This window comes from Heptranchias perlo, chromosome 22 (assembly GCF_035084215.1).
Source record: "Heptranchias perlo isolate sHepPer1 chromosome 22, sHepPer1.hap1, whole genome shotgun sequence".
Taxonomy (NCBI): Eukaryota; Metazoa; Chordata; class Chondrichthyes; order Hexanchiformes; family Hexanchidae; genus Heptranchias; species Heptranchias perlo.
In genome coordinates this window covers 47,339,807-47,366,414 of record NC_090346.1, presented here as the reverse complement: position 1 = coordinate 47,366,414, position 26,608 = coordinate 47,339,807, and the positions used below count along the sequence as shown (strand labels likewise).

Sequence of the window (26,608 nt, the reverse complement as noted above, 5' to 3'; positions counted from 1 at the left end):
GTTGCTTTGTAGATTTATTCATATTTATGATATTTAAAAATGTAAGGGGAAAGAAAGTTTGAGTGGGAATACTTTCAAAGTATTAAACTCGCCACATACTGGAAAAAAATATAGAACAATGCTCTTTAAAAATCTCAGCAATTTTGTCACCTCCATAAAGATCCGCCACACTAGGCTTCCTTTCTGCTCTGTGACGTCACTGAGTTCTCAAGTGTCTTGAGCAGTTCCATTGTAAATGATGAGGGCACTGGCTTCAGATCAGGCTGAGTGCTGATTCGGAGCAAGGTGACATACTACCTCTAAGCGCGCACTAACGGGAACATTTTAAGTTGTGGCAACATCTTTCTTACCTAAGGAAAGGTGGCTTCATGAGGCCATTCACCTCCGAACTCTGTAAAAGAAGGAAATGGAAATTTGATGCTGCACATCACAGAATAAAGGGAAGGTGGTTTAAAAAATGTTAACTGCATGCATCGAGTTTACAATCCATGGCTGATGGTACTGGTAGGCTGTTGCTGCTGTAGCTATAAAGAAAGAACAAACTTGCATTTATACTGCACGTTTCACAACCTCAGGACATCCCAAAGCTCTTTACAGTCAATGAAGTACTTTTTTTGAAGTGTAGTCACTGTTGTCAACATTGAAACAATAATGCTTCCCACATTACAACACATGAATCGTATCCAGGAACTACAGCTGTAACTGCTCTTTGACTAACAGAATTAACCATTAGGAGGAAAAATTAACACCTGTGAAATTTAAATAGAATACTTAGCTTCCCCAATAGCCATGTAGGTAAATTAACTGCCTGATGTGGTACAGAGCAGGAAGGCCCTGGTTTGTGCTGATCTCAGCCAGGGTAGAAAAGGGAGCGTTATAGTTGTCCTTGGGTGGTGGGGGGGGGGGGGGGGGGGTTTGAGTTAGGTTACAAAAGAAATTCAGCAGAACTCCCACTCCTGATCACTATCCAATGACCCTTGCTGGAAAGTCTGCATCCAGGAACACTGGCTGACAGTGGGCTCGTAGTCCAGAGTCCAACAACATGCCAACATTCTCTGTCTAGACACACATGAAGAATAGCCGCATGGGGGATATACCAGAGGGTTGCTGGCCCCTTTGGAAATATACCTCAGTACGTTTCAGGAGAAGAGATAATATGCAAGGTTTGGGGTGGGGTGGGGTGGGTGGGGGGGAAAGAGAGGGGGGGGAATAGGGAAGAACAGGTCAACTCAAATCACATTCATATACTGGGGCACCATCATGTAGCCTCTGCAGCTGAATCTTTCTTCAAATTGAATTCAAACAAATGGCAAAATCATTCCATAAATCAATGTTCCAATAAAACCCAATTTACATAAATTATAACATAACACAATCACCTAAGTCACTACCAATGGCAGGTAGCCCCGATCTAATCGAGGTTGACCTGCAGGCAGCTCCGAACTAACAGAGGTTAACCTGCAGATAGCTTCTGTCTAACAGAGGTTAACCTGCAGGCGATAAATAAACTGGAAGAGATAACTGGTGAAACACAGTGTAATTTCATTAATCGACCAGGTTTGTCCATCTGTATCTCAATCAAATATAGTTACAGAAAAATTATGCTCAACATATTTCTGACCTTTTTATTTGCTAAGACAGCATCACTGTGGTGTACAGATGTAAATTACTGAGGCTGACTGTTGGGGGATTAGAATGAACATTACTGGAAGTAACTTTCATCAGACCAGAAATGATTCATATCAACTGTGGCAATTCAATTCCCTTGGCCCAAGTCAGCATCCCCAGGGATGTCATTGGTATTTGCTGTTTAAACAGAAAATACTTTTTTTTTTAAAAAAGCACCCAAAATGAACAAAATCAAAAGGATGCCAAATAAGATTTCTGTAACAGTCTGATTTTTAAAACATTATTTTATTTTATTTGGATGGATATGAAAAAATTGCAGCTCAGGTAGAGAGTACTTTTTTTGGTGAAAGTGGGTCAAATTAATTCCTATGCTGCATGTTCCAGTTATAAAATACAGAGATAGACTACTGCTTAAGGACAGTTCCTTTCTCGTAGTACAGATTTCAATCACAGGAGGGCAGCATTTAGTAGGAAAAACACTGCACAAGTCAACTTTCCGTAACGCCAAGCAACAAACCAACTCCACAGCAATTAAAATCTACTTTTCCACAGCAGCATTCTCCCAAGCTATTTTTTGCCACTCTTTAACATAATAAAATACACAAGTGTGGAAACTTATTGCAGAAGTGCAAAGTCAACCCAGTACATTAAAAGATATGTGGGCCAGTATGCCAAAGTCAGAGTTAAACAGACACCATTAACTAAAACATCCTGAAATGCTCTTTCCATGCATTGCTACGGAGGGAATTTCTACACTCATACAGTTCATTCAAAGGCAGAGTTGTACACCTCCCAAATCCACACCCTCCACCACCTAGATGGACAAGGCCAGCGGGTGCATGGGAACACCATCACCTCCAAGCTCCCCTCCAAGTCACACACCATCCCGACTGGATCATATATTGGCCGTTCCTTCATCGTCGCTGGATCAAAATTCTGGAACTCCCTACCTGAAAGCACTGTGGGAGAACCTTCACCACACGGACTGCAGCGGTTCAAGAAGGCAGCTCACCACCACCTTTTCAAGGGCAACTAGGGATGGGAATAAATGCCAGCCTTGCCTACATCCACAGAATGAATTGAAAACCTTGAAGTTTTATACATTTATTTTCAGCATCATGACCTACACCACATTTACTGATTTTATATGGGTTTAATAAATATTCTACACAAATGGTTAAAAAAAAAGTAAATAACTCTTCATGTGTTTATTTAATGATACAAATTATGGCCAAACTGGCACTTGTATCAAAACATTATAAGCACAAAGTAAAACCCGATGGCTCAGGTCAATGTTGAGAAATGTTCAGGCAGGCCGTGAAAATCTGCTTGAGTAAGCCTCTAATCTTTATCTTATAAAAGAGCTTCTTGTCTTCCAAGATAATTGCCTCGACATCTAATTTCAAAATATGACCTTAAAGTGGGCTCAGGTTTGAGAAAATACAGTGACAGAAGCTGCCACAAATTAAATAGCTGTAACGTCCAGAGGTTAATCGGCAAGAGGAAGAGGTGAGAACGATTACTTACCTTGTAGGGTTGTCTTCATTCCTCAAACAGGAAACATGTTCCACACAACACTGGGATGAACTTGACGTTCAATTGTTCTTTGAAACCCACACAGTGGGTGGCATCGTTAGTGATGTTTCAAAGTCTTCGGTGGGTTAGGACCAGGCCCGCACAAGTTTGTGAGGAGAAGTTAGCTGGCCCGGTCTGTAAACGGCTGCATGGCAAGTGGCCCTGAATCTCAAAAGAATGGTGCTGTTGGTGGTCCCCATCTCAGCCTGTGGATGGACTGGGTTGGCTCCTGCTTGAGTGCCATTCCCATCTGTAATAGATGCTGTTACAGCGTCAAATGGGCACGTAGAAAGGCACAGCAAAACCAGGTGGTGGAACAAAATTCCCCGAGTTATGGACCATGCCCGTGTCTGGGGCATCAACTGCAGTAGCCTGTCCTCGCCATAGTCTGAAGCCAAGAGACTCATTGTTTGGACTCGAGATAAAGGAATCCAGGATTAGGGTCCCGGATGTTGGCCTTTCCATACCTAAACGGCACCTGAAATATGACCATTGAGTCAACAACTGGAGTGATGCGAAGCAGGTTGGCGGAACCATAGTTGACTGGCCAGATGTTGTTCCCTTGAACTCAAATTCGCTTCGTAGTGATCCAAAGAGAAATTGCGTGTCACCTCCTCCTCCCGCACTAAAAAGTTAAAGGTCAGAACAAAGGGTACGTTCCAGGTCCTGGTATGTCAAGTGACAATTTCAAGACTCTTTTGCACCAAGTTGAATTGTTTTTGCTCTTTGGTCCAAGAAAGTACCGTCCTACAGAACAACATCACCCTTCAACGTTTTTTTTGGGAGACTCTCTGTCGCAGATGGTAGCCAGAGTTTGCGCCAATTTTAGGACAGTCCTGCATGGTGGAGCAAAAAGGGAATGAAAAGACTGCATCACTGCAGTGAGGGTAATGGTGGTTAGACCAGATCCAAATTCTCTGATCAAAGTCTTGAGGATTCCAAAACCTGGACCAAAAGACTCCTTGTAAGTGTGGGAGCTGTAGAGGAGCTCATCCCAGCCCTTCCTCTGGACACCCAGAGAGTTGTAGGGAATGCAGAGAGGGTAGACCTAAGGAGATGGGTGTGGTGATGGTGGGGGTGGGGGTGAAAGACAATGATCTACAACAAATCAAAGAAGATCTGCACCCCTCCCCCACGACACAAACCGTCCTTCTTAAAAGAGCAACTCCCAGGCTGAAGTTCCAAGGCAAAAGCCACCAAGGGGAGCAATATTCCACACATCACCAAGACAAACTTCTAGATCACAATGGCCAATAGCTTCAGTTCTGTAGCCTGGGGAGAGGCGAGGGGGTGGTGGGGGAGGCAGTGGCAAGGGCAGGAAGGAGAACAAACAGAAGGTTCTTGCTCCTAATTGTTAATCGAATATAGACCTTGGATGAGGATGTGCTGAAATGCCCCCACGTTCAAATAGCCTGTCAACACACTCACAAATGAAGAATGACCTACTAGGTGAGGTTCGAGAAGACAACCTGCACTAACAGAACTATACCCCAGCAGGAGTGACCTTCAGGAAAAGGAGGAAAGGAATTTTAAAAAATCCCGAATAATGAAATACGGAAATGCGACAGGGTCAACTGATTTTTCAACAAAATAATCACATTTTCAATACATTTTAAAAATTAAATCCTATGATATGTAATCAATGTATTTTTGGAAGGTTCACTAGGTTAAAGTTTATACAAACATGCATGCTAGATAAACTGTGTGCTGTTTTTACAAAATCCAGTAAAGGTGCAATAACGCTTAGGGAACACTGTGATCAATGTAGCAGTCTTTCAAATGGTGAAAATACAGAATTTGATGGCTTGGGGCCATGAAGAACTGGGTACCTTATTCCCATAATGCATGTCTTTCTACATTAAACATTAACTAGTGGCTTTATGGTGTTGAAAAAGTTGTTTCTCATTTCAGACAGAGTCACCTGTTCATGTCACATGAATCTTCTGCTGAGCTGCCAGGTAGTGGCTGTGCCAAGCACTTCTTTTCAATTGCAATAAATCCTTAATGGATTGATAAAACAATTACAGGCAAAGGACATGTTGATCCAAATATCAAGACTCCACGTTCCCAGCCTAATTGATCACTATCACTTAATGCACCAGTTGCAGTTTTTACATATTTGTTTCAAATATCTTTTTAATACTGAATTTCTGGATTTATATGCTCAGCATTTACATCAAATTATATTACATAGAGTGCATCTCAAAACAATGTAGGAGTGTCCCCTCTTCCAAAGATAGCTCAAGTGTGTAGAGTAATGTTTGTAAATGTTTTAGCAAAATAAAATTTATGTTTTTTGCGAAGTTTGTGTGCTCAAGGCAAGTAATGTTGGCTCTTGGGAATATTTCTATTTTGGCACTCAATGTCAGCATATAGCATTTCTAGGTCATACACAGCACAATCTAATTCTTTCTACTTTCTTCTCATAAATATACCTCAACCCCGGCCCCAAAAGAGCACCTCCAACTGTACTAGCCATATTAAAAAAAGTATTAGAAACAAATGTGCAAACTGCAACTGGTGTCAGCTGTGGCTCAGTTGATAGCACTCTCATCTCTAATTCAGAAGGTTGTGGGTTTGAGTCCCATTCCAGAGACTTGAGCACATAATCCAAACTGACACTCCAGTGCATTACTGAGGGACTGTTGCACTGCTGGAGGTGCCGATGAGATGTTAAACCGAGGCTCCGTCTGCCCTTTCGGGTGGACGCAAAAGATCCCAAGGCACTATTTCGAAGAGCAAGGGAGATCTTCCTGGTGTCCTGGCCAATATTTATCCATCAACCAACACCTAAAAACAGATTATCTGGTAATTATCTCATTGCTGTTTGTGGGTTATTGCTGTGCGCAAATTGGCTGCCGTGTTTCCTACATTACAACAGTGTCTACACTTCAAAAAAGTACTTAATTGGCTGCAAAGCACTTTGGGACGTCCTGAAGTCATGAAAGGCGCTGTATAAAAGTAAGTCTTTCTTTCCTTCTTCAGTGAGAAATTCTATATTTCATGCAATAATCATCTTTATGGCTCAGTGAGATTGCCAATTTGTGTCAAATTGTACTCTGGGACAACTAATCCCCATCACTTTAATCTACTCGTTACTCCTTACTGAAAACATAACAATTTTATTTATAACATGTACACAAATTATTTTGGCCAGGTGAACATGCATCAGCATAGGGGAGATCTGTAAATCTAATTTTGAACATTTTACACAAAAGTATATAAAGGCGATATTTGCACAGATTTATAGTTTAGTTGTTGAAAAAAACCCATGTCAAAATAAGTGAAAGTAACTGGCTTTCTCCATACCCCCAAAATAACAACTGCCTTCATACCCTACTACTATAGTTTTCTTTTTAATTTCACATGCAAAGGGTACAAATAATTTTGAGAAGAAACCAACACGAAAACTGATTTTAAAATAATTATTTGTTGATAAAATCCAAACCTGGATTCCAATTTTTTCCCCCAAAATCTAAATTCAGAATTATTTCAAAAACTGTTGTTCATACTGGCATTCAAGTATTGTACATTCCAATAACCAGACCCCCCGCCACTAAAGTACCAGTTTCAAACATTCTCAATCCGGCATTATATGTAGGTAAATCTGAATACTGCTATCTGGCCCATTTCAAATTAATATAGAGTTTTACAGTCCATCCCTAGTTAATGCAGGAAACATACAGTAAACTTATGAATGCAAACAGGCAAAATGTTATGACTGCTAGTTCATAGCAGTTATAAATAGCGGCACTTGTAAAATCCTTTATAGCAGTTTTGGGCCTTGTCAGAATGTTCTAAGACACTATTATCCACTGTATATTGGCAATGGCTGAAATAAACAGCTTTTAGGTCACAGTGATTGTGAAGTAAAAGCAATTTTGATAATGGAAGACAAACACATCAAAGGAAGAGTAAAGATATAAACCAATAAGTTCCTAGATGGCTCAGTGAGTTTACCCAGTGAGTAGCTAAACCATATGAATCAGCAAGGTCCCATGTTTTGACTTTGGTCTGTGATGAGTTAGCTGATCTCGACTGGGACAGCCATAGGATTTCTACAATTGGCCTCAGCTCCCAAGTTATGGAGGTGAAAAATGGGTTCTCGTTCCAACTGCTTTTGAGCTAACCCAGCTAGACACCTGTATGTGGACAGGAGGTGTGGCTCACAGACTTTACCTCCTTTTTCGAAATACAGAGTCTCTGACCAGCACTTTCCCATCAGTTTGGTGAAGACTGCAGTCGCTGATCTGCTTTGCCACTAACCTTTTTTTATCCCCACAAAACAGACGGCGTTTGCCATTTCAAGGGAACATACACTATCATCATAGCCAGAAGGAAGAACTTGCTTCAATACAAGTGGAAGTTATATTCTTTATGATAACAGCAGTCACATGAGAGAGAATTACATTTATTGTCAGATAACAGGAATAGTTTCCATCACTTTCCTTTAGCATCACATTTGATTTAAGCTTTTGAGAAGTCCATTATCTTTAGATCAAAATATTCAATAGTTTTGTGCATTTCTTCAATTCTACTTGGTAGTAATCTGCCATTCAAATTTTTCATGCTATTTGATAGAAAAATGCACAACTTGAAAGCTGCGAATCTACAATGAGCTAATGACAATTAAGATAGAAGGAGGATTTGGTAACCTATTAAAAGGTAACCTATTAAAAACTTTAAAATAAGAAACACCCTTTCTCTGGCAGGATATTACCTTAAATAAAAAAAACATTGAAAGGTCTACTTTGATAACTTTTTGCTTTTAACAATGTGGTATTTTACATTACATTTTCAATCTGTAGTCTGGATGTAAAATACCTTAATGCAGATACTGAAAATAGCATAGGTAACGATCAGCTGCTGCTTCTAATTATGACCACACGAGGATACAAAAGTCATTAAACAGAACCCAAATTTTGCGGTTTTCACATCAGTAGTGTGGAATACTCTCCAAAGCACCTCATAATAGCCTGTTACAGAGCAGCATTACCTAGAAACAGATCTGTCAGCCCTCTGGGCAGGGGCATGATGCATGCTGACCTGAAGAGGTGCAGAAAATAAAATCTAATCTTTATAATTAAAAATTTTTAAAAAATTAATTGTAAGACCCAGAATCACATCAGAATTCAGCTTTACTAATGCTGCTTCATAAGTGGTCTCTATTTTATTGAACTCAACTCAATGAACTATTTAACATTTCTAGCTCTGTGCCTTGATCTCAGTTTACAAATACTCGATTGATACTGGGGTGGGGGAGGAGAGTAAGAAAGACCTGTAATTGATTAATTACAAATGCAATACTACCAATTTTACTGAACAGGGGTCTGCATTCCACACCACTAAAATGCATATACATCAGACTTCTCAAACACTACAGTACAGGAGGCCATTCAGCCCATCATATCTGTGCTGGTTCTCAGCTAGAGCAATCCAAAAATCAATGGCACTGCCTCACTCTCTCTTCATAACCCTGTATCTTCCTCTGCTTCAAATATTTCTCCAATTTTCCATTAAAAGATGCAGTGGTCTTTGCCTTAACCGCTTCCTATGGCAAAGCATCCCATGCTTTGACAACCCTCTTCTTAAAGACATTTATCGTAACCTCTCTCCTCATCCTCTTAGAGAGAATTTTAAATTGATGACCCTAGTCACTGATTGCTCAACCAGAGGAAACAATCTTTCCCTATTAATTAACAAAATCCTTCATAATTTAAAAAACTTCTATTAAATCTCCCCTTAGTCATCTTTGCTTGAATGGAAATAGTCCCAGTATCTCAAGTCTCCCATGTCCATCAGCTAACTTTCTACCCATGCTGTATTTCCTCTTATACCAGATGCCTCAGTTTTTCTAACAATTAGAATCCCTACTTCATCCATGAATGGTCCTACCCTCTCCAACTATTCTTTTACATGCTTAAAAAAGCCCTTTATTATTTCCTACTATTATCTGCTGGCCTTTTTTCATATTCCCGTTTAGCCCTTCTCATCTCCCTTTTCATGAATATATTTCTCATGAATTTCTTTTAATATTTTAGCCCTAACTTTATCAGATGACTCCCCTTTAAGTTTCAATTTAGTTTTAATCTCTCTATCCACCGAACTCTTCATTGATACAACCCCTTTTAATTGTAATGGAATATATCTATTCTGCACGCTATCCATCTCTATTTTAAAGATTTCACATTGGTGATCTGTAAACCTGTTTGTATATACTGGCCAGAAAAGGTAGCAGTTAGAAATAAGGGCCTATGGAGGGAGGAAAATAATTCCCCACAATGTGTGTCTGGGTAAGAACACAACATTCTTTGTACTTGACCACGCACTGAAGTTCCCCATGAAGTTGATTTTACCTTGGTTTACATTTGGATAACTGGGAGCCAGCCCTGTGCTAAGGTTTTTGGCACACCCTAATGTGCAAACTACATATTCAACTCAAACATAATTTCCAGAGCTTTATTAATGCTGATCAATAACCCACACACGGTTAGCTCTGATCTGATGGCCACCACACCTCTCAACATGCAACATGTTGAAAGAGTGGAATTCTGGTCAGCGTGGATTATGCGCTCAAGTCTCTGGAGTGGGACTCGAACCCACAACCTTCTGATTTAAGAGGTGAGAGTACTACCCAGTGATCCACGGCTGACATGTAGGGAGTTGACTGCATTGCCACTCCAGCTCTGGGACTGCTGAGAAACTTGTTTTGATTTTGTATTACTGGTACATTACATGCAACAACATGAAAAATGACAATAGTCCTAGAATTAGATACAAGAACATCCCCGATAATCATTAATATTTATATAAGGTGGTGCGCTTGGACTTTGACAGGTACTTACTGAATTTGTATTGTCTGGTTGGGATACAATTCCTCTGCTTGGGGCACTGCTGTAAGAGTGGAGTGCTATTTCCTTGTTGTGATGTCTAGCTGGCTCTGATAGGTAATCTGGAGGAGGTAGGACAACATTTGACCTCTCTGCAAGATTCAGAATGCTGATACTCCGGACTGGAGCTGTGCTAAACCAAAGACAATAAAACAAAAATTACAAGGAACTGTTTTCCATTATTACAAGTGTACTATAAAAGAAAAAGCAATTCAATTCATCTGTGTAGAAAATGTTAAAACAATCACTTGGTTAGGTTTTCATTTACTATTGCTCTGATAGTCTAGCTATAATATATACAGGCTACAGAATTTTCTATCAATCAAATGCAGATTATTTTGATGATGATTTTATCAGTAGTTCTTTTGTGTTAATGTCATTAAGTTCTAACAGAGCACATCAGCATAGTCAGTCATGGTTATATAACTTTGTCTTAACTAATGTTGGTTTCATTATTAGTTTATCTTGAGTTTGCATGCAGGGCCCTGGTGTAATTTCAATGAAAAATTAACTCTGGTTGTTTCTGCTTTTAAACCGCTTTTTATTGTACTATTCTTTGATTACTGGAGTTTTTCCCACATGTCAAAATCATCATTGTGCATTGTGAAATGGACCATATACTTAGGTGCATGTTATATGCAAAATGTACAGTACATATATGGGGCAAAATATTGAAAAATAAGACTAAACACATTTGAATCAGGAAACATAGAAAGTATTACTTAAATTATTAAAACCTTCAAGGAAGAAATAATTCCTGTAACTTCAGTTTACACTATCAAACTACCCAGGGCAGGATGTCACATTGCTCCTGCATGTGACTTTCAATTAGAGCTTTGTCAACCTGATGCGCTGTCAAGTTAAACATTGTTTTCATATGTTCCTGAAGGAGGTCACAAATTTACCTCTCAGAAAAAAATGAGACACAAATGATTAACACAGCAGCATAATGAAATGGATTTCTAATAGAATCATACAGCACAGATGGAGGCCATTTGGCCCAATGTGCCTGTGCCAGCTCTTTGAAAGAGCTATCCAATTAGCCCCATTCCCCTGCTCTTTCTCCATAGTCCTGCAATTTTTTCCTCTTCAAGTACATATCCAATTCCCTTTTGAAAGTTACTATTGAATCTACTTCCACCACCCTTTCAGGCAGTGCATTCCAGATCATAACAACTCACTGCTTCTACTGCAGAACAGTTCTATTTGGGTATTAAGGTGTTGAACCAAATTAAAACACTCTTCAGGGAACTGGGTAGCACAAGGGGTTAAATACTGGCCTTTCACCTCTGGGACTGATGGGATGAAAGTCTCCTTTGTCTGCAGGGAAATAATAGATGAGTTTGGGCAGGGTGGCTGTTGTAGGAAATGGAAAAGATGTTACACTGGTGCAGTGAGAGGCGGCTGCTCTTCTGAGACTGAGGCGCGGTGTTGGGGCTTCACTCTGTATCTGGCTGTGCTATACCTGGAGTGCTTGATGCTGACACAGGTGCCTAGCACCATCTCTCACCTTGAGCACAAATAAAATGTTTAAAAAGAAAGAAACCCTCTTTCACTGTAGTGCAACAGGAGTTACAAAAGACCGTGCTCACAATGGATTGATTTCGCAGAGAAACAGCCAATAGAATGAGGGACGATGACTGCGTGGTACATTCCTTGTCTGCTACGACAATATGGTAGAAACCTGCAACTTGGATTACCAAAAAAAACTGCCGATGTAACTTTTCATAGTCAATGGTTGGGATTCTGCAGAATTCCTTAGTATGACATAAAGCAATGGTCCTTGTGAAGTTATCTTTTAAGTGTTGCTTTTGAGCTGGTAATTACATAGTGAACAACTATGTTTGTTCAAGACTGCAACACATTTGATGTTTCAGACGACATTAAACTGCAGGATTATAGTTTTGAGTGGTTTACACGGTTATCTGAACTTCGAGCGTATCACAGCCTGGAACACAGTCCCAGTTCCCCCACCCAAATATGAAATGTAGTTCTTTTCCTCCCCACACCAAGCTTTCAAGCTGGCGTTTTAACTGTAGATTGCATCTTTATATAACCCATGCCTAAACTGACCCATGAGGTCAGATAAAGTAAACCAGTAATTGTCAATATTTCCACCGAATTGCAGCTAACAGACTGCAACACAATTATGCAACTTTACTGACTAATTAAAATAAAGCCAAAAGGAACAGAAAAGCCTATGTCAGCCAAGATCCACCTAAATACAAGTTGATGACGGGGAAGGGGTTAAGATTTCCAAGTGCTCAAGAAAAGCATTCCTATAACATCAATGTCCTCATTAACTAGCATGAGCTGTATTATCTTCTGATGTTTGCCTACTCTGGAGATTATAGCACAGAGACAGCTGAAGTGCCCTTGACATGATTACTCATATTAAGCAATCTCAGTCAAGCACCACCATCGTAACTTAATATTTTGGGTTGTACAGCACAGGTTTTCAAACTGATGTCCTAGAATGTTATTTCTGTTGTACACTAATAAAAATGGTTCTGCAATGACAGCACAATTTTCCTTTGGGTATCTGGGACTGTCCTGCAATGGAAAGGAGAATCGGGCAGGGTATATAACGGTCGACCAATCCGTTACTGCCCATTCTACATCCCTGCCAAAGATGAATTTTACCCCCACTATGTTATCCTGGTGTATCATATCGTAATAAATAAAAGCTCAAAAAAGTCTCCTCATATTTTTCTCATCACTACAGTTGTGAAAAAACCTAGTTATAATGAATTGTGCTCATTAAGAAGAGACACATTAGCACTGGGGATATTTCATCACCATATATTCTCAATGCTTGTCAGCATTGAGCTCTCAGGTCAAGTATAGCACAGCCAACTACAGAGTAGAGCTCCTACCATCCTGTCCCAATGTGCCTTAGCTCTAAGCCTCCCTCCCCACCCACTGCACCAGTATGACATTTCCATTTCCCACACCAGCCACCTACGTAGCCTCACAGAAAGTTAAGTTAATTACCAGGATTCTGCCAATGCTGCGCTATAACTGTTTGGGTGGAGGTGTTTAACAGGTGACTCTTCCTTTGGCTTGCCGTGTACTATTTCCCCTGACACTGAACTCAATGCATAAACCAATTCTGAAAACTACCAACTAATACATCAGGTTGCTCATTATACCACTGGTGATAGGCAACAGTAATGCAAGAGGCTAGGCACTGAACCTTAAGGTGGGAAAAATTGTTTCATAAAGTTATCTGATAATCTAAGAGTGGAAAAATATTGCTTAACTGACAAGGGAGAGAACACTATGGATTGAGTACATTTACAAATTTAGTTGAACAAAATATATTCAGGCAGCTGTCTTCAGTATAGATTTTATGCATTATGTCAATCACATTCTGAAGCTGCAGACATGGATTTGTTGACTAGGTACGCTTAGCACTGTTCCAGTGTTATACAAATAATACTCAAAAATAGATTTTCAAATGACATAACATGAGGTACGATTATTCCAGTGGTTTATGCCTCCAGTAAAACATTGCTTGGACTATCTTTTAACAAATGCATCACAAGACCAGCTATGTGAGTGTCAATCACACGGCAACCATAATAAATGCAAAGTACTAGTGCATCTAATACACTAACATCCAGATTCAAATGAAGAATGCAGCAACATCAACAACTATGCAGCACTCCCATCACAAGTCAAATCTCTAGTTTACGCGTTGAATGCAAACCTCACTCAGATGTGATTAAAAAACTGAAATAGTTAAAAAAAAATTATTTCAATACAGAAAATGAAAGGTTTACAAAAACTAAATAATTCATGTCAGCCATGAGCTCTTGAGTAAAGCTGCTCATTGGTTTATGAAAAATAAAGCATTGCTCCTTGGTAGACATTCTCTATTTGGAAATGCACATCTCCCCCATGGACTGGAATTTTCCCAGCAGAAAATATTACAACACAATCCCAGATACTGAAAAATTGTTGAGTCATATTAATAAAGCATGAGATCTTGGAGGGCACTATATTTTAATTTTAAAATTGTAAAATGCAATTTTCTAAAGTACCAAAGAAAAACTATGCATAAAGTTACATAGAAGTCGCCATGTGGAAGGATAATGAAACCGGCCACCAATGGCACATACTTTATAAAGAGGTGTTAGAAATCTATGAAAGTGGCATCTATACTGTGATTATTGTGATGTACTTGTGCTCACCAGAATGCCAAGGAAATATGGTAAACACAAGCAGTCCCTTACAACGTTAAGTTATATATTATACACTCTGTTTATGGTTTCTTTACTATAATATAACAGAAAATATATTTTATATGGCTCTGAAAACCAACACGGAGCCGAGCCTCATGTTATGTTAAACGCAGGTGCAAGCAACATTCTAGCTAGCTAAAGTGCTATTGTGAAATTCAAGGTTCTGCATTATCTAAACTTATAGTGAAAGACTACCTAAAATTCTGTTAAAAGGAGTGTGTCAAGCTCCTTTTCCAAGACCAATGTGTGTTGTATTAACTTTTTTTTTTAAAAAGCTGAATTTAAAGCGATGCATTATTGTTCAAATAATGACACTTTAAAAATTCCAACTTTGTTTACACAGCGAAAGTTTGCCTTATCAAGTTCATTTGGCCAAATTGTTTGAAGAGTTGCAATCAGATTTACTGGAATGCACAATCCAGAGAACACAGGAAGTTAGGCAACTTGTCCAGCATGACGGTATGTCTAAACTCTTCGCAATTATTGTTTCAGAGAAGGTTCATTTAGAATTTTCAAATTGACCCATGACTAGAAAGTCCAGAAGCCAATAGATCCCAATGCTGTACCTTCCTTACTTTCTACGTGAGGTATAGTTAGACTTGCACGACAGAGTTACTCATACTCATTGTGCCGATTATACCCATAGCAGTATTATCTAACCATCAAATGTGTCTCTGCCGAAACTCACAAGATAGGTGGCTTGATGCCAGAGTGGCATTACGTCTGCTCCAGCATAACTGCTACAGTTAGGACAGCAACCAGAAACCAGCATATATCCTGACGTCGTAATATTATGATATTCATGGAAATTTCCCTAGCTGCTTGCTGCCACCATTCCAATCTGCCTGTGGCTGGTAGACTTATGGCACTAAATAAAATGAACGTGTATGCAGACAGGTGATGGTGACACAAATTGCATACTCCTGCTTTCTCAAACTCAGAATGCACTGTGCATGCACAGTTATGCTACACATGTTGCATGACATATGTTGCTCCACATACACAGTGGCAATTTAAGCTTCACAGAAAACCACATGGTTACTGACTGTGGACAATATAACAGTTACCAGCATGAGTGAGGCAGCATTACTTTGCGCACCTCACTGTTATACGTGTACTGATAAGAAGGACATAAGATCTACGTGAATCCAGTCAAAATAGAGTGGTTTCATTTACACCCAGGAGGTTGGGTAAACTTCGCTATAGCATAACTAACTCTTCCTGTCCTAAGTGGCAAGGGAGACACAGATCCAGAAATGAAATAATGGAATAGAGCAGCACCATTCAGGTGAAATTCAGGGATTGGAGAAGGGAGCAGAGTCCATGGTTGTCTTACCTCTTTTGCTTTGTAAATTGGATTTCTGGACATGGATGACTTCAACAACACCTTTAGGCTTAGCAAATTTTTTCTTATTTGTTCATGGGATGTGGTCGTCGCTGGCAAGGCCAGCATTTATTGCCTATCCCAGTACCCCAGTTTGCTACACAGCTAACAGAAATGTGCATTCAAAGGCTAGACCAAAAGAAAAATCACCAAAATCTGATTCCATTTTCCAGCCTGTTTGTCCAATGACAGACTAACATTTCAACAACCCCCTTCCTCTCCACAGAACAAGGACCATACTGGAGAGATGCACATCAACCACCGGACCAAAGAAAATCACAGAGCTACAACAGTAAAGCTAAGACAACATCAGAAATATAGTACTGTTGGCAACTGCAACACATGTATAATTATTATATACCAGTCCTAACTGTCAAGGTCATCTGCAAACTAATATTAATTACACACTATTGGTCATTGTATAAGGTGTACAGAATGAAAGCAATGAATAACAACAAACTGCAGCTCAAAAACTGCAAATAAAAAAAACCCAAAACACATCAATTAAAACTGATATTTTGCAAGTTTTCTGATTCACATCAAATTTTTGAAATGGTTAGTTAACAATTAGATTTTTTTTTAAAAGACATGATCAACATGTTGCATATACACCATGTAAATTTAAAATGTTCTGAGCACACATTCCAGACACCCTTAAAATCCATCACTGTACTTCCCTTCCTGTTGAAACATATTCTACATTCCAGCTGACTTAGAATTTATGGATTATATCTATTATGCAGTAAAGTGGCAGTGGTAGACGATGCCACTATTAATTGTAACAGGCACTTCTCTTATTTAAGTACAAAACAGCAGGTGTGACATTATCATTTCAGGAACTGGTTTAGCAATTGATCACAAGGCAGGTAATGTAGTGAAACAGGTATAATACATCATTTGCAGTTTATACACCTACAGCAGTTTTATACAATCATATTTATGACTGATTCGATGATTGTATAAACCAGCAATTTTCACAAAGAGGGAATCTAGGTGTCAGCATTCTTTTAAAGTACAAAGGATTACACAATAACCACGGTTAACAAATGTTTTGTTTTTGTTATGAATAATGATCCTCCTAACATCAGGGAGACCAGCATGAAGGAGCCACTGATACCCTATGCACTTTGCTGTCAACAGCAGTTCTGTCACTGAAAGCAAACAGTGTGGGAGAGTGCACTGTACCAAGAGGTGATGCTCATTCGTGCTCGTGACAGCATCATAAATATTTGGCCACAGGGGCACCAATGTTATTTTTTCAGCAAAGGTAAATTAAGTGCTTACATAGAATCATAGAAAGGTTACAGTACGGAAGGAGGCCATTTGGCTCATCGAGTCCGTGCTGGCTCTATGCAAGAGCAATCCAGCGAGTCCCACTCCCTTGCCCTATCACTGTAGCCCTGCAAATTTTTTCCTTTCAAGTACTTATCCAGTTCCCTTTTGAAAGCCACGATTGAATGTGCCTCCACCACCCGGGCTGGCAGCGCATTCCAAATCCTAACCATTCGCTGTGTAAAAAAGCTTTTCCTCATGTCACCTTTGGTTCTTTTGCTGATCATCTTAAATCTGTCTAGATCGAAACCTAAATCTAAATCCTTTGGTTCTTGACCCTTCTGCCAATGGGAACAATTGGCAGTTTCTCTCCCACCAGCCTCTGTGCATCTTCCATTAGAACAACAACCGTGCATGCATGAAGTTAATAATTAAATTGTTTATATTTGGAGATGATGCTGTACAAATCAGTCTGCAATACAAACGGACAGTTTCTACAGCAGGCATCGTAGTAATTCTGCAATGTGACTACACAGAACTGCTTCAGGTCTACATCGTGAGATGATTCCAGAGCACTAGCAGCAACACAAAAACAACTGCGCAAGCTGAAGACATTTACTTTCATTGGATCCTCCCTTTTGAGTTGCACCTATGCTTCCTTACATGTGACACCAATGTGAAAACAATAGTCACTGCAGAGTTTAGCATGTGCAAAACCAGCACTTTTCTTCATCTGGTAAAATACAGCCAACACCCATTATCATTCCTCCTACTCGCACAGCCTCAGTGCTGCGGTTGTAATATGTTGATTGAAAATTGATTGCAACTTTAGCTGTTTAAAACGGTACAAAAACTGCACCACTGGCCTTTGTAACAGGCTGATCCTTCAATCGAACTGCAGCCAGAAAGGCAACAGCCTCTCGTGGCTCACACCATCTGAAACTTGATTCACGGCTCCTTCTAGATCTTCAACCATTGTTCATAAAAGTAAGACATTAAATGTCTCACTAATGCATCTAGTAGGAAATTATGTAAGAAAGACAATGTTCAGATCATTTTGGATAGCTACTGTAGAAACCTGCATTGCAACAGATGACAGGAAGACATTATGACAGCATGTCAGAGCTTTGCCGTTTAGTGGATGTTTTCAAAGGGGCACTAACAAAGGTCAGATGGCAAGTCCCCTACCTACTTCCCCAGAATTGGTGCACAATGTAAAAGGAAAAACACCCATTCCTTTGGGGGTCGTGACCACTCCTCCCTGCCTCCGCCCCAGTGAAGCCCATTTGCAAACTTATGGAGGCCAGAATGCCTCAAGGCCCTGGACGTACCAGCCTCCAAACATATTCCAGGTCCCACTGAGATGGGGAAGTGGGAACTCCCAATGTAGAGTCCTGATTTCTTATGTGTCACTGGCCTTGTACGGACAAGCACAGGCTCCACCCCTTACAAGGCCGACTGGGAACTCCCGCCGTAGGCTGGGACCTGTGTATCCAGGTTGAGGCCTATTTTTGTGCTGCTCCACCCAGACTCCTGCTCGAGATTCGGCGGTAGTCTGCCATAACAGCCGAGTAAATTTGACCCAAGTCTTTAACTTCCTTTTACATTCGTGTGTCAATATCAGGAGTGAGAAAGATGCCCATCCCACTTGAGATGAATGGTTGCCAGCTGGAGACAGATCTGCTGGATACATGTTCTGAGTCAGGAGACCCAGAATGATAAAGTCTCAGGAGGATATTTTGAGACCTGGATAAACTATATAGTTCCTTACCAAGATGTTAAGTCCTGAAAAGTACATTCACAGTACTCCTCTTTCACCTCTTCACCATATGTTCCTCCTCTCCACCCAGAAACTGATGTTCCATTAAGTACCATTGAATCTACAGCACTGAAACAGGCCATTCGGCCCAACTGGTCTATGCCGACATTTATGCTGCACACCCTATCGGCATACCCTTCTATTCCTTTCTCCTTTGTGTGCTTATCTAGCTTCCCCTTAAATGCTATTTGCCTCTACCACTCCTTGTGGTAGTGAGTTCCACATTCTTACCACTCTTTGGGTAAAGAAGTTTCTCCTGATTTTTTGGATTTATTAGTGACTATCTTATATTGATGACCTCTAGTTTTGGACTCCCCCACAAGTGGAAACATTTTCTCTACGTCTACCCTATCAAATCTTTCATTATCTTAAAGACCTCTATCAGATCACCCCTTAGCCTTATCTTTTCTAAAGAAAAGAGCCCCAGCATGTTCAGCCTTTCCTGATAAGTATTTCCTCTCAGTTCTGGTAATATCCTTTTTTCACCTTCTCCAATGCCTCTCTATCCTTTTTATAAAATGGAGACCAGAGCTGTTCACAGTACTCCAAGTGTAGTCTAACCAAGGTTCTATGCAAGTTTAACATAACTTCTCTGCTTTTCAATTCTATCCCTCTAGAAATGAACCCCAGTGCTTGGTTTGCCTTTTTTAATAGTCTTATTAACCTGAATCGCTACTTTTAGTGATTTGTGTATCTGTACCCTGGGATCCCTTTGCTCCTCTACCCCATTTACACTCTTACTATCCAAGCAATATGTGGCCTCCTTATTCTTCCTACCAAAATGCACCACCTTGCACTTATCTATATTGAAATTCATTATTACACGCCCATTCAGCAAGTTTATTAATGTTTTCTTGCATTTTAACGAATTCTTCCTTTGTATTAACTACACCCCCCAATTTCGTGTCGTCCGCAAATTTTGAAATTGTACTTCCAATTCCCCGAGTCCAAATCGTTGATGTAAATTGTGAACAACAGTGGTTAAAATTTGTAACAAAGCTATTTTAAAGCATGGTGCTGTCTCACTATTTTGCGGACTGGAGTGTGGAGCAGCAGCAGATCATAGACTGATTTAGAATAGTAACAGGATTGCTGGTTCAGGAGCAGATACTTTGCATTAGATTTACAATTAAAATTATTGCAACTTCACTGTGGTGTGTTTTTTAAAATCTACTCAACAGGTCAGAAAATAAGATATACCAGAAAAATTGGTATAATTTCCGTATTTTCTATAAGCCTGGGACTTAAATGTTTTAATACTTATAACATACACATGGTTTTATTATTTATTTTGGCTTTCACAAAAGATCTGGTGAGAGTTGGCAACACATGTCAAACATGAACTGACCAACAAGCTATTAAATAAATACTGCTGGTTTCATGCAAAAGTGCCATAAGTAGCAACTCAAACTTCTGATTATTAAAGAGACACAAGAATTTTTCACCAACATAGAGATTTACATTTTTTTTTAATACTACAGTTGCTGCAAGAAGGATTACCTGGGTGCAGGTGACATATCTGGAACTTGTTCTAATGGCCTGGTGTAGGTGGTTGGAAACCAGCCTCTCCTGTACAGGAAGCAAAAATGTATATGTAATTAAACTAGGACACCATATCCTGCAAACATTGCCGGCAGTTTTGACATTCCTCTATACCGTTTTCAAGATCAGCTTTAGAACAACTTGAGAGAACATTATTCATAATTTCAAGTTTTTGGCATTTACATGTATTGTACAAAATTCCAAATCTGAACTGGTATCAAAATGTGAACAGTAAGAAGTCTTTTCACTTTATTTTGACTAAATATAGATCTGGAATGGCCTGTCCTGTTTAAAATAGCCCCATAGATTTACAGAGGGATGGTTTACTAGTTTTGCTCCCTTCTGCTCCAAGTAAGTATTTTTATTATTTATATTTATATTTAGGATCCAATGAACTCTCTAGTGGTCTCTGGAGGCTCTCCAGCCTCTTCCTACTTGAACCAGCCAATTTGGTTTTCATAATTTGACCCACAAAATTTGGGAGATATGAATACAAAAGTTGAAATTATCCAAGTGTTCATTCCTGACAATTCATTCCACAAGGACTTTTATTTATGCTTTAGACTATTTTATAGTCTACAGTTAGAAACCAAAGCTCTGACTACTATGATCCCTTTGTTATTGCAGCAATACTCATTGATAGTAAACTTATTCTCAGATCATCAACATGAGCCTCTGGAATTCGACGACTATCTAATGCAACAGGAGTTAACAAAGGATAATGAATGGCTGTCAGTGAGTTACAAAACAGCAACCTAATGGAGGAGTTCAAATAACATCAGAAACCATAAGAGTGAAGCTTGAACAATTTGTTCGTCTTCTGAAACTTAAGGACTAGATTATCATTCAGTAAGTCACTGAAAGTCATCCAGTATTATAAACAATATTAAGATTGCATTCAGTACCCAATACATTAGTTTGACAGCCAATTCCTTTGATGTTGAATGTCTTAATATAGCACTGTGTGACACAGACTTGAGATAATACTGCTCAAAAGTTCTACAGGGTGATTTTTCATATTATACCATCAATCCAGCACACATTCCTGTGCATCAATAGGAACTGCATATACCTAATGAACATCACTGAAGCCCAAAACCTAACCATATTAATCTGGTTCAGGCAGGAACAAGGAACTGATTTTAAAAAATGATATTCATCCCATCTGTGCCAGTGTCAATATTTTTTTACAGCAGGCATGCAATTCTGTGGTAAATGTACAGTGGTTCTGCATTAAGGAAATAGATTGGTCATTGTCGCTGGGTCAAAATTGTCCCTACCTAACAGCATAATGGGAGCACCTTCATCACATGGACTGCAGCGGTTCAAGAAGGCGGCTTACCACCAGAATCTTAGGGCAACTAGGGATAAGCAATAAATGCAGGCCTTGCCAGCGATACACACATTCTGAGAATGAATAATAAAAAAAACTCAGTTCTTTTAGTTGTCCATTTTTATATTTGGTAAATACCACCCTGACGTCATGATTGATGTTAGCCTGAAGCAAAAAAGATTGAACTGAGTGGCGTACAAAATGAAGGTATTCTACATAAAGTTACATAGTTAAATGTTTTCGGTAAAATGGTTAGCGAAATAAAAAGACCATCTATGTGACGATGTAAGAAAACTTTTTTTTTTTAAAAAGCTCAAGGGAGAAAGGTGTATTCCAGTTATATATTTATAACAAGTTTAGTAGGACCTCATGTATTATAAATTGTGTTTACTCTCTTGCATGAGAAGTCGTCACTGTAATACATTATTCATTGTACTTCCTGTTCATACTTGATTACGGTACATTAATGACCAGGTAAGCCTGAACAGAAAAGAATTAGTTGCTGAGCTTACTGCTCATCAAATGCAGTAGAAGCTTTGTACCGTTTTCTAATTACTGCTGTAATAAGTTAAGGGCACACTTTTCTCTCCAATGACCACATACGTGGGAAAATTCCATTCTTATTTTATAGACTGCGGACCTAATAGTAATCTTGCTGATGCAGATTGACTGCTTTTTATACATCAAAACCTAAAAAGTAGAAAAATAATGATTAAATAGCAAAACTAAACTAATCTTGAATTGTAGTTACTTTAACCCACTGTTCACTAAGGATAATTTGCCACTTTATCTATCGCTTAAACACGTTAAAATAGTCATAATTCAAAAACTAGGCTACTTTGTACATCAGTAAGCAAGTATAGGATGTTGAGGAAGATGGGCACAGTGTCACTTTTTGCTCCTATAGATGCCTTGCAGTGCAGCTTGCCCAAGAATGAATGAGAAAAATAAATGTATCAAACTCCTATGCTAACACAGTAAGCTGCAATTCAATGAAATCAGTCTCCTTACAACTCAAACTATTAATGTGGAGATTTAAAACAAATCATAATTACTCTGGTGCTAACTGAAGAGAATTTATTCTGTATGAATAGAAAAATGTGGATCCCTTTCAATATCTTATTTATGGGCATAACCATATAAGACAGGTGTTATTCATTTGAATCTAGTTATTAAATGAGAATTGCTATGAATAAGACCATTCCATGTCCACGTAAACTATTAGAACAGAAGTAGAAGATGCAGGCACAAAATTAACAAGCTTTGCAAGATCAGAGAATGCATTCCCCTCCCCTAGTAGAGATGTGGAACAGAATGCTGTTTATGCTATGTTGATTTTTATTTTAAATTAGAATTAGACACATTGGAGCCAAAATTCTTGGGTTACCGGAAGGCAACAGGAATTTGGGGCATAACCTGGATCCACCAGCTTTTCACCCCATTTCTGCTCAGTTCTAAATTCCGTTTGGGATGGAGTGAGGCGGGAGAGTCTTCTGCCTGCTCCCCTTCTGTTTAGTAGAGACTTTAGGGCATGTTTGGGGGGGTTCAGGGGGCTACCGCAGGAATTACGGCCAATACACTCAGTGGAATCTACACCAGCTGAGGGGAATTGAATCAATGGCATCGGCTGCTGGATGTGCTGCCATGCAGTTCTGCCAATGGCAGTGCAGGGACCCTTGGAATTGGGGCTATTGAGTTGGGGGCCGGATTGAAGGTTGGAAGAGAACAAGCTTTAAAAATAGCTGTTGTACAGTTCATCAGTGAATACGATAAAAAATATTGTGAAGCTAGATAGCGGTCTACAAAACCTATGTCGTTTTAAGAGTATACTTTCATTGTTGTATTTTCCACTTATGTCCTTTAACGCAATGAGTGACAATATATGTGTTCTAGAAAATTAATGAATCCAATATTTTTCGATAGGTTAGGGTATCAAGGGAAATAGAGCTAAAGCAGGTAAATGGAGTTGATGTACAGATCAGCTATTATCTAATTGAATGGCGGAGAAGGCTTGATGGGCTGAATGGCCTACTCCTGTTACTAATGTGATAAAAATACAATATTTCCTGCTTTGTAATGATTTCAAAGACAAAAGGGACTCACATTTTGGTCAGGTCATGTTCTCCATACAGCCAGCCATCTTTTTCCTCTGGTATAAGAAGGGTTAGCACGTCACCTTCTGCAAAGCTCAACATAGTCTTGTTATTTCCTGCAGTGTGCGGAAAAATGCTTTTCACCTTTGGCCTCTGAACCATATTCAGTCCAGTTGCAACAGAAACGGATCGCGGTAGACTGATGTCCTCTGTGGAAAGATAAATCATATTCAATACTTTATGATCCCCTTCTCAACATTCACATTATCTGCACCTGAACACGTATAGCAATGCCATAATTACAACGTAGGTCAAATACAAATTCTAAATGTCACATTGGGAAGTTAAAAGCAGTCAAGTAATTTTCTGTATCGTGTTTAGATTTATTAAATTAATAGTCTGTAAATGTTTAAAATTTTACCATATTTAAAAGGTAACATAGGAATGAGGAAAGTGCAGATTCAGAACCCAAATGTTGTCCTACCATAAACAATCACTCTCTGTTGAATCAAAGAAATAACCCAATTCCATTTTGATCATTTCAAGAGTCAGAAAGTGCCATACTAAGTGGCAGTCTATACTATAAATCCATAACCCAGCATAAGGAAGTTATTTCTTAAGTTTTACTCATATGCTTTCTTCAACATATAATTATGCATTCTAGAATTCTCTATGCTGATTTTCTATAAAATATCTCTGGTGCCTCCAGCGTTGTAAAAGTTTGAGTTGCATCCATCCCCTTTAACCCTTTCTCCATCAAGAATTAGCTTCTTCAGTTACCCAAGAATGCAAGATAGGTCTCTTTTTCTTTTAAAAATCGGAAAAATAGAATTCATGCAAATGATCACCTCCAAAAGATAATCTCACTTTATTTTTCTTCATACTGGCCGAAATAACCTGTTGGTGCAAAACCCATTTTTAAACTGAAAAAATAAACTTAAACGCTATTATGCTCATTCAACCATATTCAATTTCTAAAGACCTATCAATCAACATTTTTCAAATCTCACTGGCGGTCATAGGCTGGTAAATAGTGGTCTACACATGTGTTTGAATATGTGTGTGTGAAGCCTTGCCTTCTTCCATCCCATTGTGATGGTGACAGGGATCCTTGCTCACATCACTCTTAGAAACCTGAATACTCATGTCACTTGTATTAGGAAAGGATCAAATTAGGCAACGTTATTTGGATTATACTGAAACCTTACACTTAGTGAACACTTGTTAAATTCTATTCCTTACCTAATGCATCAGTGTTTCTCTCAATGGAGGCCATGCGTTGAGCAGTTGGCTTGTTGAACATATCTGGCAGAGGACTTTTTTGAATTCTTCCAGGAGGAGCTGGTGGTATTTTTAAAGTATTCTGTGATGTAGAGTCATGTACCTAGGAAACCATTTTATTATTATTGGTTTGTTCACGTACAATGGTTTGAAATGTTGTAATTCAGTAGTTTCTGGGTTGCAGTTGTGTTGAAAAACAAGGGCCTGATTTACCTCTTGATAGAAGTTTGGAACCAGGTCACCAGATTCTTGGGCACTAGAATGGAAACATGCTAACATGTACCCATATTAGATAATGGGGATAAATCTAACCTGCGTAATTACAGACTGCCTTTCATCAATAACTGGAAAAATAATGGAATCATCATGAGCATACACGTATGATAATCTAGTATTATCTAGCCAACACCTCTTCATAAGGGGAAGATTCTGTCTGACTAGCCTCCTTGACTTTTTTTGAGAAAACATATGGACATGGTGTACTTGAATTCCTAGGAAGCCTTCAGTAAAGTTCCTCACACAAGGCTGAAAGCAGTGGGAATGCAAGGAAAAACTTGGATGTCGATAAGAAAATGACAGAAGGAAAGGAAGCAGCGGGAGCTTGTTAGGGATTCATGTACCAAGTGGAATGCCCCAAGGCAGGTGGGAGAGGGAGGTGGAAAGACAGAGAAGTTTAGGGAGGGAATTTCAGGGCGTAGGGCCATAGCAGCTGAAGGCACGGCCGCCAATAACGGGCCGAAGGGGCAGGGATGCACAGGAGACCAAAGTTGGAGGAATGCAGAGTTCTTGGAGGGTTGTAGCGCTGAAAGTAGTTACATAGAGAAGGAGGGGCATGGCCATGGAGGGATTTAAGCACAAGGATGAGAATTTTAAATTTGAGGCATTGAGGGGCCAGAAGCCAATGTGGGTCAGCGAGCACAGAGGAGATGGGTGAGCAGGACTTGATGCAAAGAAACATCAGAAATGAAAAGAAAAACAAAAAAAGTTATGCTAAGTATCAGTAATACGTATGATATATTGATATCTATAGTCAAAGTATAAAATACAGAGTACAAAGTACAGAATTTATCGTTTAACATTCCTGCTATTTTCCAACAGCTGCAACTTCTTTTTTGCTTTAGACCCTTTAGTGTTCCAGGCAAACAAAACTTTCAGCGTCTTCTAAACAAATTATATGACCAGTCATTTAAAGATCAACCTCTGCCCCGTCTATACTGCCACACTCTTCTTTTCCATAAGTCCTACATCATAGAGAGCATTACACCAACGTGCTATTTCTAGCATCCACTAGAAATGTTTGATCAAATATTCATTTTGAACTAATATTTTCCCATGAGAATTCTACTAGTAATTTAACTCAATAAACTGTCCTTATTACAGAAAAGTACCAGTACCAAACTACATGCACTTGAATGTTAAGATTTTTTTAAAACAATTTTTCAAAATACTTTAAAAAAAAATCCTTGAATGACAAAAGTAAGGATATTTCCAGCAAAAGTCACATTAGTAAAAGGATGCATTTCAAATCCTGGATGCCACCATT

At 39.2% G+C, this 26,608-nt stretch overlaps 1 protein-coding gene across 1 annotated transcript in view; it reads right to left on the bottom strand.

Annotated features, from left to right (window-relative positions):
• The window catches only part of LOC137340749 (BAR/IMD domain-containing adapter protein 2-like 1), an 81,890-nt gene that overhangs the window by 6,843 nt on the left and 48,439 nt on the right, over window positions 1-26,608 (bottom strand). The window contains exons 9-13 of the mRNA XM_068003490.1: window positions 25,027-25,168; window positions 23,795-23,993; window positions 20,317-20,385; window positions 10,050-10,227; window positions 351-391 (exon numbers count right to left, since the gene is read on the bottom strand). Of these exons, the coding sequence (XP_067859591.1) occupies window positions 351-391; window positions 10,050-10,227; window positions 20,317-20,385; window positions 23,795-23,993; window positions 25,027-25,168 (629 nt within the window). The remainder of the gene's footprint in view (window positions 1-350; window positions 392-10,049; window positions 10,228-20,316; window positions 20,386-23,794; window positions 23,994-25,026; window positions 25,169-26,608) is intronic.